The 20050-nt window shown below is 36.4% G+C and overlaps 1 protein-coding gene across 1 annotated transcript in view; it reads right to left on the reverse strand.

Annotated features, from left to right (window-relative positions):
• Positions 1-219: 219 nt before the first annotated feature.
• Positions 220-20050, reverse strand: part of COL3A1 (collagen type III alpha 1 chain) — a 40383-nt gene continuing 20552 nt past the window's right edge. The window contains exons 18-51 of the mRNA XM_045846260.1: positions 19811-19909; positions 19560-19613; positions 19330-19437; positions 19055-19108; positions 18131-18229; positions 17776-17829; positions 17523-17621; positions 17135-17188; positions 16983-17036; positions 16601-16654; positions 16032-16085; positions 15660-15704; positions 14798-14896; positions 14595-14702; positions 14280-14333; positions 12479-12532; positions 12337-12390; positions 11600-11653; positions 10600-10707; positions 10222-10275; positions 9893-9946; positions 9534-9695; positions 9308-9415; positions 8755-8862; positions 8036-8089; positions 7839-7946; positions 7313-7366; positions 6615-6722; positions 6266-6319; positions 6062-6169; positions 4715-5003; positions 3484-3671; positions 2721-2963; positions 220-1345 (exon numbers count right to left, since the gene is read on the reverse strand). Coding sequence (XP_045702216.1) covers positions 1199-1345; positions 2721-2963; positions 3484-3671; positions 4715-5003; positions 6062-6169; positions 6266-6319; positions 6615-6722; positions 7313-7366; positions 7839-7946; positions 8036-8089; positions 8755-8862; positions 9308-9415; positions 9534-9695; positions 9893-9946; positions 10222-10275; positions 10600-10707; positions 11600-11653; positions 12337-12390; positions 12479-12532; positions 14280-14333; positions 14595-14702; positions 14798-14896; positions 15660-15704; positions 16032-16085; positions 16601-16654; positions 16983-17036; positions 17135-17188; positions 17523-17621; positions 17776-17829; positions 18131-18229; positions 19055-19108; positions 19330-19437; positions 19560-19613; positions 19811-19909 — 3198 coding nt within the window. The 3' untranslated portion in view covers positions 220-1198. The remainder of the gene's footprint in view (positions 1346-2720; positions 2964-3483; positions 3672-4714; positions 5004-6061; positions 6170-6265; positions 6320-6614; positions 6723-7312; positions 7367-7838; positions 7947-8035; positions 8090-8754; positions 8863-9307; positions 9416-9533; positions 9696-9892; positions 9947-10221; positions 10276-10599; positions 10708-11599; positions 11654-12336; positions 12391-12478; positions 12533-14279; positions 14334-14594; positions 14703-14797; positions 14897-15659; positions 15705-16031; positions 16086-16600; positions 16655-16982; positions 17037-17134; positions 17189-17522; positions 17622-17775; positions 17830-18130; positions 18230-19054; positions 19109-19329; positions 19438-19559; positions 19614-19810; positions 19910-20050) is intronic.

The raw sequence follows: 20050 nt of genomic DNA on the forward strand, positions 1-20050 counted from the left end.
GGTTCTACTAAATATAATCTAAATATCTGCAATATTCCCCACTGGGCATTATCTCTGCACTGAACATAGGTTATATTAACTAATACCGTGTTTCTGAAAGCTATTGCCTTATTAAGTCAGAGAGTTAGAGTTTAATATTCCTTTTTGCAGAACATCACTAGAAATCCTGAGTACAAGCATACATTTGTTATATTTATGAAAAGTGACAAAAGCCAGAAATGTTTCATCATGACATTTTATTATGGGTGTCTGTAAGGAAAAAAAAGATCAACAACCACATACAAGCTTACAAAGTTAAATTTCAATACATTCCCTGTGTTATTGTGACAAATCAGCCCCATAATTTGTTTTTTTGTTGTTGTTGTTGACTTTTACATGATGAAGGACAGAGTCCTCTGAAGTGACATGCCAGTAAATCTTTTTGAGAGGAGACATGTACAGACGGTGTGCATTTGGTGTTTTGAATGAAAGGCAACAATTCTGACCTAGAGTTTTAAAAGTGAAAGTACATTAGCACCATAAGATATGTCTTTAAAGTCTTCCCAAATATTGGTAATCTTGACAATTTTAGCAATGACAAGAAAAGAGAAAAGCACCTTTAAAAGCAGTTGATATCCAAGGTTAAAATAATTGTGATTTTAAACTATTTCTTTAAATTCTTTCACTACACTCTACTTTTTTAAAACAAATATTTTAGGAAATAAATTGATGAAATTCTTAAGTTTTACCAATTTGTACAATTTTTTCATCTTCTGAAACTTAGAGAATTCATCTGTGTTTCTGACCAGGTTGAGGTAGTTGAAACAGGGAGGTCTTTTCAAATCTCATGTTTGACTGTTTCAGAAAGAAAGGTTGTCTTTTAATGGTAAGCATAGTCATCGCTCTGCAAATGGGCTGGGATTCAAAGAATGTAACTCAGTATAATCATAAGAGTGTTGAAGTTTATTTATTATAGCACCATTGAGACATTTTGAAATTGAAATTTTTAAAAAAATAGAACAAAAAGCATTTGAACTGTATTTGGTGTAACAGCAAAAATAAAAAAAGTATCCTTTTTGTCAAATTACACTTTTTCCAAAAATTTTGGAAATAAATAACTGGAATTTAGTTGGTCACTTGTACTGGTTGACAAGATTAGAACAAGAGGAACACATATGGAGTGTGAAATTTTTTGCTGGGATTTTAGATAGAGTTTGGTTTATAAAAAGCAGACAGGGCCAATGTCCACGCCGAATTCTTGATCAGGACCACCAACATCATATGGCGCGATATCTACAATAGGTAGTCTCACAGCCTTGCGTGTTCGATATTCAAAGACTGTTTTGCCCCATTCCCCAGTGTGTTTCTGTGAAAAAGAGCAAAATTATGTAAGTGATCATGACATTACAATTACATTCATATGCTGCTTTACTCCCTTCTAAGAAGTGCGTCCAATGATTTCATTGTGTGAACATCATAGTATTCACTTACACCAACTGAGATGGAATAGCCTACTGCACAGCGAGGATACATGGTATGGTCTATTGCTCCTAGGCTACAAGCCTGTACAACATGCTACTGTACAAAACAACATGAAATTAAATCAAGTACAAGGGAAAACCATACAACCAACAGATGTGGTAAACAAGAGATGTATGAGGTTGCTGCCAGCATAAACAGCATACTGTCTTAATGGCAATTTTTTTTGTAAGTAGAAAGAGTACACTCCAAAATAACAATAAAAAGTAAGGTAGAGTAAATATATAAACCAGTAACACAGTCATTTACTATCATTGTCAAGTAGTAAGTACTGACTCTACATTATTGTATGTACTATACTTTTCTAGAACTGGCAGTGCAGTAGGTTTGTTTATACCAGCATCACCACAAACATGTGAGTAATGCCTTGTGCTTTGACCTTATGATGGCTACCATGTCAGTAGGTGATAGAAGTTTTTGGCACCATTATAATCTTATGGAACACTGTCATATATGTGGTCCATAATTGACCCAAATGTCATTATGTGATACATGACTGTGCTTAGACATTGCTGTGATGGACCACATTTTTTATTTTTAACTTGCTTGAAGGAAGTTACCAACTTTGCCATGCTATCTTCCATACACATGAGGTCCATTCCATTTCAAAACTACATCCTCCCTGTGGATAGTCCATATTGTTTATGAAAAGCCTTGTAGGTCTTCAGGGTAATCTCAGCAGGGAGATTATCATAGGCCAATGCACTCTCAGAGGCCTTAGTTCTGGCCATTGCTAACAGTACATAGCTCATTTACCAAGAAGTGGAAGATCCTTCACTACAGAATTTGTTAATATTAGAAGTGAATTCCCCTTCTGTCATAAATGATAATAACACAGAGTGCATTTAAAGTTAACCTTAAAAGTTAAAAAAGAAGGCAGAGATTTTTAGATTGTGTCCCTACGATGGCTATTATGTAGACTGTATAGTAACCATGCGAATTATCTGATAACATTTATATTATGGATTTAAATTTCAATTGTTTTCACTTTAACTGCTTTTTATCTCCTGGCTGACAAAATTTATTTATTTTTGTGATATTTAACATTTCCTGCAATGAATCAGTAGATTTTATATAACTCGCACCAAATGCTTTCATTTGTTCACCCACATTATTTTTATTTTTTCTTTTCTAAACAGTGTGATTAAACCAGACATGCTGAGCTCATTATGATCCATGCTTATAAAAATGTTGTTACTTACAGTGCAACCGTCCTCCAGAACTGTGTATGTAAATTTGCTATTTCCTTCAGCCTTGAATTCACCTTCATTCGACCCCATCAGCCTCAGGGCTTTCTTCACATTCCCACTGGCATGGTCCATGTACGCAATGCTATTCTTGCAGTGATATGTGATGTTCTGGGAGGCCCGACTGGAGAGAAGTCGGAGGAATGCCAGCTGGACATCAAGGATATCTTCAGGAAGTTCAGGATTGCCATAGCTAAACTGTAATAGGAAACAAATAAAACTGATCAAGCATTAGTTATAACTCTATGTAAGGGATTCGTGCAGAATAGTCTGGTCATTGTAATGTAGGTTGTTCATATATTTTATATAGGAATATTTTATATGCAAAGTTTTTTTATGGTTGACACATAATATTATATTAATTTCAGATGTATAAATAGGGATTCTACTTTTGTATACCTCACAATGTGATCACCAAGGTAAGTTAATTAACCATCTGTCACTGTATGAACATGTTTTTATTGCACATATAACATAAAATGTTAGAGTAAAAGGTCTTTGAGACTTGAAATAAAGGTGGTCACATGAATAATTCAGTCTAACTTAGCTCTTGAGAGACAAGTTATGAAAGTTATAAGTAGTCATCTGCATATATAAAATTATTTGGGCTCTTTATTGATTAACTAACTTTGCTGTGTGATGAACAGATAGCTGAAACCAAGAAAGTCACGAGATAAGGGTGATTCAGTTAAAAAAAAATTGGTATACTCTTTCTTACCTGAAAACCACCATCCATGGTTTCACCAAACCAAACATGTTTCTTCTCAGCACCAGAATCTGTCCACCAGTTCTTACGCGGAACACTCAAAGGACTGGCATTTATGCATGTTTCCCCAGTTTCCATATTACAGAACACTTTAATAGCATCCAACTTGCAACCTTGGTTAGGATCAACCCAATATTCTCCTGAATGATCACAAAAAAAAGACAATGGAAATTGGTTATAAAATCCTGTAATGAAATCTGGACCAGAATGATTTTGTTTGCCTGGTAAAACATTCATAATGTTGACTACTAGTGTATTTGTATATTATAGTATAGTGTAACAGAGAAACTTTTAGATTGAAATTATTGAGGTAAAACAGTTAGATACAACAATTAGAAAGCACTGAGGTACAAAATAGCATCTTGATATTGAACAATGAAGATATATTAAGCCAAAAACTTTTAATTATGTATTGTATTTACTGAAATCTCTCTCTTTTTTAAAAGATGACTACCTATCTAATGTGGTTTTTCTTAATGTAAACTCTTTGTCTAATGTAGGTTTATGTCAAGAAGTCTAAATTTAAAGTCTCCATAATTGATGATTGTTCTTCTTTTTAAGTAATTTTTAGAAATGACTCCAAGGCAATGTTCCATGTCAACATATTTAAGAACTTGAAATAATTTTGCCTTTTAGAAAGAATTAACCCATATATGCAAAACCCTACACTCTTATAATGTTAGATTTAGTCCCATATAATATTCTGAAATTTTTATTTAATCATTTTTAATTTGAAAAATTTAATAATTTGATTCATTACACAAATTAAATTGTAATAAATGAATATTTCAATAAATTGCAAACTTTGTTTGCATAAAATTACATACTTTTGTTCCTAAGAACACAGTGATAAACATTGCTTTCTCACTCAAATAAATTTGTGATGATACACAGAAATACACCAAACTATGAGTTTCATTAAAGTTTCTACAAAACTGTCTTTAAATGTAGAAACATTTAGAATATTTTCAAGTTATTCATGTTACATTTTAAGAACACCTACAAAGTTCATGTTTTCTTCTCATGTGTCAAGTGATTTCCATACAACTAACATTCTTTAGGTACTATTTCTGCTATAAAATATTTTCTACTCATAGTAATATTTTCCTTTTTCCTAAATACTGATATAAGCATCTTTCTCTGTAGTTCTGTGGCCACAAGTCTGAAATATTCACCAACATACCACTCTTGAGTTCAGGATGACAGAATTTCAGGTCTCGGCAATTCCGAGCAGGGTTTTTACGAGACCCATCAGGGCTGATGAGGCTTTCGACTTGTCCACTGACTGATTTGAGTGAAGTCATAATCTCTTCGGTGTTGATTTTGAGATCCAGTGGGTCATCTCCATAATATGAGCCAGCTTTTTCACCTCCAATGCCAGCGATGGCAGCAGCCCCAACACCACCACAGCATGGACCAGGGGCCCCAGGTGGTCCTGGAGGGCCTGGGTGTCCTGGGTTTCCTGGGGCGCCCTAGGAAGGGGAAGAACATACATCACTGAGGTGTACTTGTTTGGTCTTCACTAAAAGAATGTGTTGTTAGCCAAGGAAAAGATATTAAAGACAACTAATACCTTGTGACATCATAATTATTTTAATAGAGGATTATTTGAGCTGTTTTGTGATTAAATGATAACAAATTCATAATGACTACAATTCATTCTCATGAAATTCATTGTTAGACTATGAATTGTTAGGCTATTCATTGTAGTCTATCAATGAATAGTCTTTCATTTCATTCATTCAGTGAAATTCATTGTAAGAATCAGTGGTGTTAGAGCATTTTACTCCATCATGACTCCTTCTGTATAAATGAGATCAGTATTATGACACAGGGGATGTTGTGTTAGCATAAGAATTCTAGTTCCAGATTTGTCATTAACTTTGTATTTTTGAGCTGATCATTTAACTTATTTGTGTTTTAACTGACACATGTGTGACTTATTGGGGTGATCGTTTTTATTCCATGAACCCCAAAGATGTAGAATAGAAAGATATTAGGAATGAAGTTATCAGTAGCAAAAAAGGAATCATGGAGGCTATTTGAGAAGTAGGATGTACTACATACTGGGTGGATGAAAGCTGGATTATAGTTGTGAGGATGCAACATGCAGAGTTAATAAGCCTATTGTAATAATCCTTACCTGTATCCTACGAACAACTATAAACCTACTTTTACCCACCCCTGTATTTGCAAATCACTATGTTTATCATAGTTGTGAGACTCCAGTGTGAGATCAACACAGGTAGAGTTTATTTGGTTAAATGGGTTTATGTCTTTATTTTGATATAACTGCTATCTGATCAAACTATAAAAAAAGGTTGTTTTTTTTTTCTCCTTGTTGTTATGGGGTGTTGGAGAAAGTCTTCATGTGGTGGAGAATGTCTTAAAGTCATTGTTCATATTCCAAATCAACTTGGGTGATTGCATTACATTTATCTCACTCTCAGTTTGAGAATATTGCAAAATGTTTCAAAAAATGTGAAGATTATAGCAAATTAAATCCATATATTTCTAAGTGATATTTTACCTCAGATCCTCTTTCACCTCTGTTTCCTCGAGGCCCTGGTGGTCCAATGGGACCTGGATGTCCACTGGTTCCATCTTTGCCTGGGGGCCCACTAGGTCCAACGGGTCCCTAAAAATTATCATAATATCACAGAGCTAGAACACCTTCCTCCCATGAAAACAGTGAAAAAATGTGGACCTTCCAATACCTTTCTGTGGTACTTACTCTGGGGCCTGCAGGTCCTGGACTACCAACCGCACCTTGGTGACCAGCAGCACCCTGAAAGGATAGAAAGAGTGAATATAAGTGAAGATTTTAAGAAGATTAGGAAACTGTACATTTAAGATCAGGTCAAGAAACATGGGGATCATGATAAAATATAATTTCCTTTTCTTTTAATCTCCCATTGTCTCATGCCAACTACTATTTTAAATAAGTCCTTGAATCCGTTTCTCATCTCTTTTAGCATATACTTTTAGAAATGAATATTTTATATAATTGGTGTCTAAAATTTGCTTGTTTCATCTGTTTAAATGCTTTGAAGGGGATATTCTAACAGAATGGGTGCACTTACTGGAGAACCTGGGGCACCTGGGCTACCAGGGAAGCCTCGGTGTCCTTTGATGCCTGTGGAACCACGTTCACCTGCTTCACCTTTGTCACCTCGTGGGCCTTGAGGACCCTTTATAAAAACACGTTTCAAATTAAGGTCATAACCACACATACACATTGGAAAAACAAAATAGAATTTATACCAATTAAGTTTATTTTCTGACATCCTATTAGTTAGAAATTTTGTCAACAGACACTATGTACATGGAACAATAAAACATTGTTCTTGTGGTTGTTTTCATTCTGGGATGATAACTGCATGAAACCCCAATAATCCATGTGCATATCCTCAGCCCCAAGGAACTTTTGGGTCCTGAATTGCATTCTATATAATTGAAGGAAAGTTTAAATTCTGTTCCAGTGATGTATTTTGGCATTCCCTTTTCTCAAACATGCCAGAAAATAGAATATTTTCTACATTGTAGAATTGAGTTAAAAAAAAAAAGGCCCTGGCCATTATGGCTCAGTTCATAGGGTGACATTCTGCAAACTGGAAGGTCATGGGTTCAACTTCCAGTCAGGGTACATGCCAGGGTTGGGGGTTTGGTCCCCAACTAGGGCACTAGCAAGAGGCAACCAATCAATGTTTCTCTCTCTTTCTCTTTCTCCTTCCCTTCCTCTCTCTCAGGAATTAATAAGAGGAAAAAAAAAACAACTTACAGGAGGACCTCGGACACCAGCAGGACCTGGAGCACCAGCAGGGCCAGCAGGACCCTAAAAGAAAAATTAACAAACAAATAACACAAGGAATTGTTAGTTTATTGATATAGCTTTTTTTGATTTAAAAGTTAATAATTTCATTGTGAGGGCATATGCCTACTATTACTGAACATTACTATTATTTTCTCCTTCAATGTCCTTTCCATGTTTATATCTTTGCTGGGGGCTCTAAACAGACCAGCTCAGAATGTCCCATTAATCTGGCCTTACATTTACCTGGTGAATGTACACTTGGTCTGATTAATACCATTTTGAATTTGACTAATGAATTCTTCATTGACGACTGCTAGAAACTTCTCATATAGCTTTACTACCACAGTTGCCTATGGAATGACTAGCATAAAAACTGTAAAACAAGTGTAGTAGACCTTTAGGTTGAAAGATATGAAATTCTTTCTTCTACCTACTAATCTCTTTACTGAGGAAAGTAGACAAGTAAAGAAGGATGGTGCTTATTAGAACTCACACTTTCTCCTCGATCACCATTCTTTCCAGATGGACCGACAGGACCAGGTGGGCCTGGATGACCAGGAGCTCCAGGGGCACCAGGAGAGCCATTTTCACCACGATCACCCTGTGGGAAAATTCACAGATCCAAAATAAATACCATCAGCAGCTATTGTTTTAATCGCATAAGCCTATTGTAGATGTGTCTTTTTATACCTTGGTACCCGGAGTTCCATCACGGCCTGGCAGACCATCTGATCCAGGGTTTCCCTGATTAAAGAAAGAAAAAGCAGAAATGAAATCAACCTCTTTGGATGTATTCAATTACCATTTAAGCCATGCTATCTCAATGGAAACAATGTCATCCTAAAGAGGATAAGAATTGGTTCTTGGGAATAAAAAACTGTAGATACAACAAATGGGTGTGGCCCTTCAAAGGGTGGCAATGCCTAAATGCAGTGTATCTGCGGTACTCAAGTTTCACGAGGTGAGAAAGGGAGAAATGATTTTTTTAAAATGTCTAAAAGAGATCCTTAGGGGAGATATAATAATAAAAGCTTCAGTAAAATTAATTCAAGCTCATAAGAGAAACCTACAATTTAAGGAAAGACTAATCACAAATAACATGTAGTATATTTTCACGCAGAAGGAATGTTGTAAATTGGGGCTCTCCCCACACCCAACTTGTTTCTTTATTTAGCTAGGGATTATATTCTTCTCCATGAATGATCATTCATTGAGAAATATTAATGAACATGAACATTTACAGTTATTCTAAGTTATAATAGAAGGAGTATCTATTATTAGAAAAAGGAGCACTTTGGCATATGGCAATATTTACACTCTTAACCATAAAGGCCCAATTTGACTCTTGCTTAAATAAGTTATCAGATACTGCTTGGCTGATTAGATAGTTCCTAAGAACTATCACTCACATCTCTTCCAGGTTCACCAGCTGTACCAGACAGACCAGGAAGACCCTGGGGTCCAGGAGGACCACGTTCTCCATTTTGTCCACTAGGTCCTGGTTTCCCACTTTCACCCTGTGTAAAAAATAAAAGACATTTTTTAAAGAACTTAAGACCAAGGAAAATCCTTGTTTGAGTCAATTTTTATTGAATCTGCTCCTAAAACTATCTCCACCAGATGGGAAAAGTTTTGTACAAGCAAGCTTCTTGTGTTTTCTAACTTGACCAGAGACTCTGGACACCAAAGGGCTGAGTAATTCCACTGATTATCTTATTCAGAATGCATTCTCACATGAGATGTGGAAACAGACATGGCTGTCACAAGAAAAAAATGGCTATGAGCCATCATGAAACTGTAGACTTATGGTGACCATTACAATCTTTCCAAAAATGTGAAAATATCAAGAATTTTCATTTATTACAGGAAAACTTGTTCATTACATACTTGCTGTAGCTAAGTGACCTCCCAAGGCTATCAAAAGAAACAAGAGTGCAGGGATACAAGGACAGCTACACTCACCTTGATGCCTTGCGGGCCAGGACTTCCTCTAGGACCTGGCATGCCTGGTGGTCCTGCCAGGCCCCGTGCTCCGGTGATTCCTGCAATTCCAAGTGGGCCTGGAGCTCCCTGTTGTGACAGATAATGAAGTTTCAGTTCTTCTTTATGTGAGTGTATTTTCCTCTATTGAATTTATGATGAAAAAGAAGACAGTTTCATCAATTATTAGAGAAACAAATCTACTCACCGGAGGGCCCTGGGAACCAGGTGATCCCTTCTCACCTGGTGGACCAGCATCACCTTTTGGCCCAGTACTCCCAGGGATGCCAGGAGCACCATTGCTACCAGGTGGGCCTGGGGGTCCGTCCTTGCCTGGAGCACCACTGACACCAGGGGGGCCTGGGTTACCCTATAAAATGTGTTTGAAATTTGAGTATTTTATAATAAAAATAGTAAATATTTCTTGCTTGTTTTACTTGCATTCAAAGAACTTTATATAATATTTAATACAAGGAAATATAGCAATGGGTAGTTTCTTATCCTGTGCATACATGAATGCTCTTTTTGGAATGTGGTAAAAAAAAAATTCATTTAAAAAGTACTTACACTACTACCAGGAGGACCAGGAAGCCCACGACCACCAGGGAATCCAGCAGCACCCTGTGAAATGAAAACATATTTTTGAATTTCAAAAACTAAGGAGAACAAATAACCACTAGAAACAAAGTACAAAAAATGTAGTAGGATCTGCCTTCTACTCTGAGTCACTTGTGCTTTATTTTTCCTCTTGGACTTTACATATAACCCATATATGAGTAAGTAATTATAATCTTTATACTCTATTTAGGGATCTAGTGCTCTAAATGCAGTTTTTATACAGATTGATATTAATTAATTCTTTTCAATAATAGTTAATTAAGAAGATTAGTACTTACAGGACCACCAGGACTGCCACGTTCACCTTTGACACCTGGGGGACCAGGAGGACCCTATGTGGAATTGAGGTGAAAAGGATATTCAATACAATACAATATTGTCTATCAAATATATGTCAATAAAACTAGGGGGAAAAAACTACAATACAAGTGACAACATCTACCAAAATCATCTCCCAAAACAAAAAAGTAGAGTAACTCTATGAAGAGTTGATCGACATGACATTTAGACTGTTTGAACCAAGCTTCAAACTCAGAACAATATTCTTATGAAGACTGTACTTGTCACCATGTCAAGCTCCCACAGTATGACATATTAAATTCTTGATAAACTAAACGCCTTCTACTAGAAGCCTTCAAGAAAGAGAGAACACTTACAGCAGGCCCAGAACCTCCAGAGGGTCCCATGGGTCCAGGAGGGCCTCCTTCACCTTTTTCACCAGGACCGCCTCTGTCCCCTTTAGCACCAGGCTCACCATTCTGTCCCTGCATTCAGAAACAACAGCCTGTGAGCTGACTGCATCACACAGTGCACTGGCTTATCACTACTTATATTCAGAAAATGGAATTACTCAGGGAGAGAGATGCTGAAATAAAATCGGAAAAGAAGGCTCTTAAAAGACATGGCAAAACAAAGTCATTCAAAATATTTCCCTGATAAAAGAATATTTTCAATAGTAATGGAAAAATATAGAAATATATAATAAAGATTATATTTTGAAAGGATATTATCAAAAAAGCATGAGTATGTTTATTATTTGTCATAAGGGAGAATGTATCTCCGAGGATGTGTTGAAAGTGAGCACCAGTGATACTGTTTGAGAAGGATGGTGTTTAGAGCTAAATTTAAATGGTACCATTTTATAATGAAAGAACTTTTAAAACTGCAGAGTTCTTTTAGATCTGTGGTATCATGTTAGCCTCATTACTCTGGCATAAAGATAGGGCGAGTATTTTTTATCTGCATCTTTTAAAGAGTAAGAAGAGAGATAAAGTGAAAAAGGGGGGGGGCGGGTGTCTAAAATAACCAGATAGGGAATGAGTGACTGAGGCAGGGCAATGTCCAGACTTAATTTATACTTCTGCCATTTTTCAGCAAGATAGTGATTCTGGGCTGGACACATATATTTTTAAATTACAGTTTACATTTAATATTATTCTGTATTAGTTTCAGGTGTGCAGCATAGTGGTTAGACTGTCATATACTTTACAAAGTGTTCCCCCTGATAGTTTAAGTATCTACCTGTCACCATACAGAGTTACTACAATGTTTTTTACTGTATTCCCTATGCTGTGCTTTACATTCCTGAGACTGTTTTGTGACTACCAATTTGTAGTTCTCAATCCCTTCTCCTTATCAGTTGATGTTCATACTTACAGGAGTACCAGGGAAGCCCGCAGGTCCTGGGGGCCCGGGTTCACCTCTCTCACCCTGAAGGGAAAAATATCCTTGTTAAGCACAGGAAGATATGTTCTCACGGGGACCACACATCATCCTCTGCATCATCTTATCTTTTCTTGAAGAGGAAAGTGTACAAACGTAACTAATGTGGTTTACCATCTGAAGACTTTTCAGTTTCTGAACAAAATTAATAGTGAACAACACCAGAACCATTGATTCCTTCTGCCTCTGACTATGATATCATTTGCTTGAGAATTCTGGTGTATTGAACACATTTAACTGTATAACTTCTAAAATATGTAAGGATTTTAAAGATATGGTAAAAGGGCTGAGAAATCAATAAATCACTAAAATTACTTAAAAACATTTACTATATATCTCTTCTGAGTCACAGACCTTGAAGGTGGAGAAGTGTAGATCTACAAGAAGCCTCAGGCAAAGATTCTATAGATTTAGAAGACTCATTTACCAATGTATATTACTTGAGCAATTTTTATATTTTTTTCCAAAATTATTTAACAAAGAAGCCATGATTTAACATTTTTCTTGTGAATTTTGGATTTGAAAACTTTAACTCTTGTTGAATGTCACATGACTTCTAAAGACAGTATCCCATCATTGAAACTCAGGGCTACTAGGTAGAGTTACTAAATGTAAGTACTTGCTGCCTGTGTGGGGTTGAAAAGTATGTTGAAAATGTCTTTAACACTCACAGGGCCACCTCGAGGACCAGCTACACCCGGAGGTCCAGGGGAACCACTTTCACCCTTTAAAAGAGAAATGAAAAATAATATTCCCATCATCCAAAAAGCCAAAGAAATTTTGTTTTTGTTTCTAAATAGTGTGAAGTGTTACCTTATCTCCAGGCGGACCACTTGGGCCAGGGGAACCAATGGGACCAGCAAGACCCTAGAGAAAACAGAAATATATTTTTAATTTTGCAGATAAAAGCATTATTTTCCTATTAACCATCAGAGAGCATACAGACATATTATTCATCTAATAAACTACAAACATGGTTTCTTTTATGACTTGAATGATACTTTCTTCAGAGTGTGCTTAATCTTCAGAGCTTAGTAAACATAAGATCCTGTGGGATGACTCTAAAGGACTATAAGATTCAGTGGAAATTTATTGATTCATTCTTCTTTCTATTGCAGGAAGTAAATAAGATGTGATGTAAGATCTTACTATCATAACTTAAAAATTCAAATACATTTCTTTATTCAACTGCTTAATAATTCAAAATGTGTCATTTCACTGCTCAAAATGTCATTGCACATATAAAGTTTTCAAATTGACATTTTCAAGTATTAAAGTTTTCCTTATTTACATAAATAAAAGATTTGATTATTTTAAAAAATTAGATGATGGCTTACTCATCTAGTCTGTCAAATGTGAAGTATTTATGAGTTTTTTTCAAAGCAACTCCAATAAATATATCATCTATGTAATGGCTTAAGTTGTCATGTTTATTTAGCATGCTTATTATGTATATATGACTATATCTAGTACAGGGGTGTCAAACTCATTTTCACCAGGGTCCACATCAGCCCCGCAGTTGCCTTTGAAGGGCTGAATGTAATTTTAGGACTGTATGAATGTAACTACTCCTTAACAGTTAAGCAAGAGCTCAGTGCTGCTGTCGGGTAGAGACAAGGTGCCGGGCGGGGTAAAAGAAGGTGGAGGGCCAGATTAAGCCCATGGGTCTTGTGTTTGCCACCTGTGATCTAGAAGTTGTTTGCTAATGTGAATAGAATTGAATATAATGTTTGTTTTTTCTAACATTTACTTTGAAATAGTTGCAGATTCATAGAAGTTTGCAAAGAAACATACAGGAAAATCCTGTACACCTTTCTCCCAGCTTCCCATAATGTTATACCTCACACAACTGTAGCACAATATCAAAAACAAGAAACTGACACTGGTATAATCCATAGCACTTAGGTTTCTCCAGTTATGCAAGCACTATTTGTGTATATAACTCTATGTGATGTTATCACATGTAGCCCTGCATGACCACCACAATAATCAAGATACTCAAAAGGTATGATCATCATATAACTCCCTCCTGTTACCTTGCTACAGCTATAGCCTGCTCCCACTCCCCCATTCCTAACTCCTGGAAACCATAAAGCTGTTCTATATCTCTATGTTATGTTAGTTCACAATGCTACCTGAATGGAATCATGCAGTTTGTATCTTTTTCATTTGACTTTTCTCCACTCCAGCATGATGCCCCTGAGGTCTGTATAAATGGCTGCAGATATTGATAGTTCTTTCTTTTTCACTGCTAAGTAGTATTTCATGGTATGACTTTACCACAGAATTGCAATGTTTTTTAAAATCAAAAAGTTCCTCCATGAGCAGTATTGATTACCTTGGATTTTAGTGACTCAGTATGATTTTAGCTTGTAACCTTTGTTATACTTTGAGGATTTTCCATTCTCAGGTCATGGTTGAATTGTCAAGTAGTAAGAGATATAAATCAGAAATTTTAACTATCAAATCATTAGGTCTTTTTAATGCCCAGAAGGTAGCAAAGTATGGTTTAATGTACCATGAAAAGTTTTGGGAACAAATGGAAGTTGAGGTGAGGAAACTATTGTATGTCACATATAGAAAAGTCATGTTTCTCCCCAAAATGAGTACTCACCCTTGGACCATCTTTCCCGGGAGCACCATCAGCACCTGCACTGCCTGGATCACCCTGTCAAACAAAAGCCAATGTCATCAGCTTAGGAGTATCCTCAATGAAAATCTGCCAAGAAGATGAGCCACCTTTAAGATTTGCTGTGATATGTGCAATACATTAGATGTTCTGATTAATAGTTGCTCAAGGAATACATAAAATTTTTACTTACTATAAAATAACACCAATTTGGAAAGTAGATTGCTTTCTAGTGGTGGTATTTCCCTGTAGTCTACAAAGTCTGTTTTGTTACATAATTAATAAAAGGTAAGTCAGTACCTTGTCACCCTTTGGGCCAGGAGGTCCAGCGCCTCCCTTATCTCCAGGCATCCCTTGCAGACCAGTACTACCAGGAGGACCAGGTGGCCCAGCAACACCAGCAGGACCCTAAAATTAAAAAAAAAAATAGTAAATCACAAGAAGGAAATGCAATGCATTTTGCATTGTAAAATCTAGGTGAATTGAATTATGTGGCATTTTACCTTTGCTCCTGCAGGACCAGGAGAACCATTTGCACCTTTAGGTCCGGCGGCCCCTGGTGATCCAGGAGCTCCTCGTTCACCAGGGGCACCAGGATCACCCTGGAGGAAGAAAGCGTAATGTTCCTGTTAGAAAACCCAACGCTAAAAATAAACCCCAAACACCCTAAATTGTATTGTTTTGATGCAGACCACCAGGTTCCTAAATAATATTTTTGAACCATTTGGAATTTTTTTTAGATTTTATTTATTTATTTTTAGAGAGGGAAGAGAGGGAGATAGAGAGAGAGAGAAACATCAATGTGCAGTTGCTGGGGGTTATGGCCTGCAACCCAGGCATGTACCCTGGCTGGGAATCGAACCTGGGACACTTTGGTTCGCAGCCTGCGCTCAATCCACTGAGCTACGCCAGCCAGGGCTAGAATTTTTTAGTAAAAGACATTTGATCATCTGAGTGGGAATTGAAAATGTAAAGTTAATCTAAACAAGGAAACTTTGATACCTGACCTGATGAATTAGCTTTGAAACTATCATAATGATTTTTTTTCACAAAAGCAAATTTTTAAGGTTCTTCTACCAAAACAGGTTTGTTTAAAAAATATAAAATCAATGCACTGGAAAGATTTTTCTTTGAAATTTCAGGCCCTGATTCTATATTGTTTATTAATGTCAGCGAACTTGATTTTCCTAATGAAGCAAATTTAATGTATTCAAAATGTCTTGAGTTATTCTAAGCGTATTCATCAAACATTTACAATATTGTTATTCTTAAAAAGAGCATTTTGATGTAATATACTAAAAATGTGCCACTAATCAATTGTTCTATAACTTGCTGAAACATTAGAAAATAAATTAAAATATTTACCTTGCCTCCTGGAGTTCCAGGTCCACCAGCTTCACCCTTTGGACCCTAGGAGATTTACATGCTATGATTAGGCCTATATCAGAATACATATTATATAAATATAAGAAATACACATTTGTCTTGTTTTCATAATGTACAATTTGTCAAATCGCAAGCCATGTACTCTTTCTTTAGTTGCTTTTATTCTATGGTAAAATTCAAACAATGTAATTGTTATGATTGAATAATTTTTCTGTTTTGTTTATGAATATTTCACAACTAAATATTAAAATTCAGACACCATGGCATGAGAAAATAAAAATTAATAATTAATAAATAATTACCATTTATTCTTTTGGTTTATGAATTATGAAAAAATAACATGCAACTTACTGGTTCACCAGGTTTTCCGTTTTCTCCTGGAGGACCATTGGTTCCAGGTATGCCCTACAAAGAATCACATGTGTAGTGTGCAGTTACTTCAAATATTGCTTCCAAAAGAACTCTCATTCATTTGTCTCTTCGAAGTATTAAAAAATGGTTTCAATGGTCTTTTCTGAGGTAAAAAACTTGTGACACTCAAAATTCAATGACAGAGATGTGATAACCATGTCTAACAAACCAGTGTTCATTTCCTTCTATTCTTTCTTTCTATAAAATGAGTTGATGATGATGGTAAAATGGATTTAGCTATATAAATTTAAATATCAGTGAAAATATGAGTAAACATAAAGAATTATATAAACTTTATTTTTTAGTTATTAATTATGCCTGTCTATTCACTGTATTGATTGTCTATCACTGTATTTCAGGGTAGAACACAGATCCAGAACTTTTAAGTTTAAGATGAATTGCAATCTACTGGGGTCACAAAAAATTAACAAATACAGCTACCAAAGGGAAGTACTTAATTGTCTGGTAGAAGCAGATGCTCAATGACAATTTAAATGACACGTTCTTACTTGTGGTCCTGGTGGACCCGGGGGTCCTGCTTCCCCTTTGTCACCACTCGGCCCCTAGGTAGAAAAATGTAATGAGTTCCTCCATTATAAGACACTTTCATGCGTAGTTTGCACAGTTTTCATTTCAGCAGGCCAGTTGTTTGATTTAAAAATTAACGTGTGAAAGAAGGGTAGGGTCTGGCCTGTGGAAGCGATGCAAGAGAAACATGTACAACATAAACTTTACTTAATGTCAGCATTTAGCTAGTTAACTAAATAAGCAAACATAATAATTGTTTCGATGAATTAATATGATATAGTATCAGAGATTATGTAATTCCCAAAGTTGTCCCTCTGCCTACTCCCACCCACCTCCATGTGCAATTTATGTGAGTAAACCTACAGAAGGTCCAGCGGGTCCTGGAGGTCCACTTTCACCACCCTTTCCAGGAAGACCCTAAACAGAAAAGCAGTTAAGGAAGTAGAGCAAAGCCATAGGGTTGGAGATAAGTGCCTGTATTTTAAGGTTAGAAAGAAGTTGATGAAAGTTCATACCTGAGGTCCAGGACCTCCAGGGCTACCTCGTTCTCCATTTTTTCCAGGAGCACCCTAAAAACATGGCCAGTATTTACTAATTCTCAAAAGGATGTAATTCATCATATTGTTCCCTCAGAATTTTGACCTGCCTCTTATACACACACCACATACACACTCATAACCAAAAACTGCTTTCTAAAACTAGGTTTACATGAATGTTGCCACTTTTCCCCAAGAACTCTACCAAAAAATATTTTTAACTCCCTTCTCCCATAGTGTTTTGATTTTCATATGTTCTTCTGTGCTTTGAAGCACAGGTCAAATTTTGACCATTTCAGTACTCCCATTTGGAAAGTAAAAGGCCTTCTGTCAAAAAGTTATTGAAGAAGTAAAGGCAGGAGCTCACATCATTTCCTTTAGGACCAGGGAAGCCCATGACACCAGGCTGACCCCGGGGACCAGGTGGGCCTGAAGGACCTGCACGACCAGATTCTCCTGGACTTCCCTAATGAAAAAAAAATATATTAATATAGGTTTGATAAAATATGATAAAAATATATAATGTGCATATCAAGGCTATAAAATGTACATCAAGGAGAGGTACCATGCATGCCATTATTCACTGGGCTTGTAAAATGAGATGTTAAGAGTATACATACGGCTGGCCCTGGTTTTCCATCGCTGCCTGGTCCTCCTGGGCTTCCGGGCATACCCTAAATTGAAAGTCATTCAGGTACTTTAAAAATAATTTAAAAAACATATATCCATTTATAAAATTTTGAGATTTCCATTTACATAAGAAGCCTTATATATGCACATTTTTTCCTTTCAATAAAGTGTCTTAGTCAAAGTGTTCTATTTTCTGTTTTTTAAAATCTATACTAGCTTAAGTTTTCTTAAAAATTTTGTTTTGTTTTGTTGTGAGCCTATAAAAAGTGTAGTCTGATTAAGATGACTTTGAATCTTCTTAATTTGCCTTTTTTTTTCTTAATAAGTAGTAGTGTTTCTCTTTACCCTCATTCCTTGAGGTCCAGGGGCACCATCTCGGCCAGGCTCTCCAGCAGCTCCTCTGGGCCCTGCGGGGCCTGGATTACCGCGCTCCCCAGCGGGACCCTACATGGTGAAAGGGATCAACAAATATGTCAAAAAAGCCTTTGTTGACCTAGATATTGACAATATTTGGGTTTCAACTAGAGAACTTCATTTGGTCTCTTAAAAAGAGCTAGCCAGCCCTGGTTGGTGTGGCTCAGTGGACTGAATGCTGGCCTATGAACACCAGTTCAATTTCCAGTCAGTGCACATGCCTGGATTGCAGGCCAGGTCCCCAGTAGTGAGTGTGTGAAAGGCCACTAGTTGGTGTATCTCTAGCTTATCCATGTTTCTCTCCTTCTTTTTTTCCCTCCCTTCCCATCTCTCTAAAAATAAATAAATAAAACCTTTAAAAATAAAGAGCAGATGTGTTGCTGACATGTTCAGTATAAAATCACTGTTAACTATAAATTGGATTGTTATATTTGAAATATTTTGAGGCAACTTTGATAAACATCACATGTTTTAAAAAGCAATATTTAGTGGCTTAACAATATATTTCTATGAATATAAAGGTAAATATCTTTGATGGCATGAAATCATATTTGCATAGCAATATGAAAGTATGCTATACAAAGTGTTCAAAGAACTTTTAGGCATGAGGCTGAGATAAATAGTTCCCAACTGACTGGTAAGTTAAAGGATTCTTATAGAGATTAAGTGACTTTAGTTACAAAGGTAGAAAGATGGCTTGTCAAGGGCTGGAGCCATTGTTTTATACTGGGAATATTTTTTAAACTCTATTATATTTCTTGGAGATATTTAGGTTTTAGTTATGGGAAACTATATAGAAGAATATGCCTATTTGCAGTACTAGCATTTATGAAAATAGAAAGTCAAGTTTTCTACCTTTTCTCCTGGAAGGCCATTTGGTCCAGCAGGTCCTCGAAATCCAGGTTGACCCTGAAAATTGTGAAAGGCAAATATTTCAGTCCAAAGCATTAAAACTTTTCATAATTCTTGAATGGCAATAGAGATATTTTCATGTTATAAAATGCTTTAAAACAATATATGGGACTGGGTATTCATTATAAAGAAAATCATGGTTGCTTCACCCTGAAGGTGAAGTTCTATATGGGTGATAGTGATGCTGTTTTCCTTTTAGATGTCCATGGAAAAGATACCCTTTCTCCTGCAGCTCCAGGAAGTCCATTTGAACCAGGTTCTCCAGGCGAACCATCTTTGCCATCTTCACCTTTAGTTCCTGGAGTACCTGGGGTACCAGCTTCGCCCTAAGGAAGGAAGCCAACAGAGGAATAGTGACTGAATGAGACTGCAAAATTCTTACCTGTTTACTTTCTAAGTATGTTTTATTTTTCTAAGAGATAGCCAAACCTGTTGGGGTAATACTTACACGTTCACCACGTGGTCCTGGGTCTCCTTTGGCACCATTCTTACCGGGTTCACCCTAAATTAAATAAAATCTTGGTTTAAAAAACAGGGAGAACAGACTAACAAAATCATCACCAGTAACATTCAATTATAAAATGAGAGTGAAATCAACATAAACTCAACTGAACAAGAGTAAAAAGCTTGCTGTTTATGCTCTTATTGTTAAAATAAAGCCACACTTTTCAGGTGACAAAAGAAAAATAGGTAACTTACTGGAGAACCTCGCTGCCCAGGAATGCCATTGGTACCAGCTGGTCCTGGAGGCCCCCGGGCTCCTGACAGTCCAGGAGCTCCAGGAATACCAGCGGGACCCTAAAACCAACCCAAAAAAGACAAGCCTTAGCCAAACAAGAACTTTCTTTTCTGAATAGCTAACTTAAGCACCACAAATGTATTGTCATGCAAAATAATGGAAGCCAAAACATGTGTTGGGTGAGATGAAAGTGAGGGGTG

This window comes from Phyllostomus hastatus, unplaced genomic scaffold (genome assembly GCF_019186645.2).
Source record: "Phyllostomus hastatus isolate PE091 unplaced genomic scaffold, TTU_PhHast_1.1 phas_contig_1, whole genome shotgun sequence".
Classification (NCBI taxonomy): Eukaryota; Metazoa; Chordata; class Mammalia; order Chiroptera; family Phyllostomidae; genus Phyllostomus; species Phyllostomus hastatus.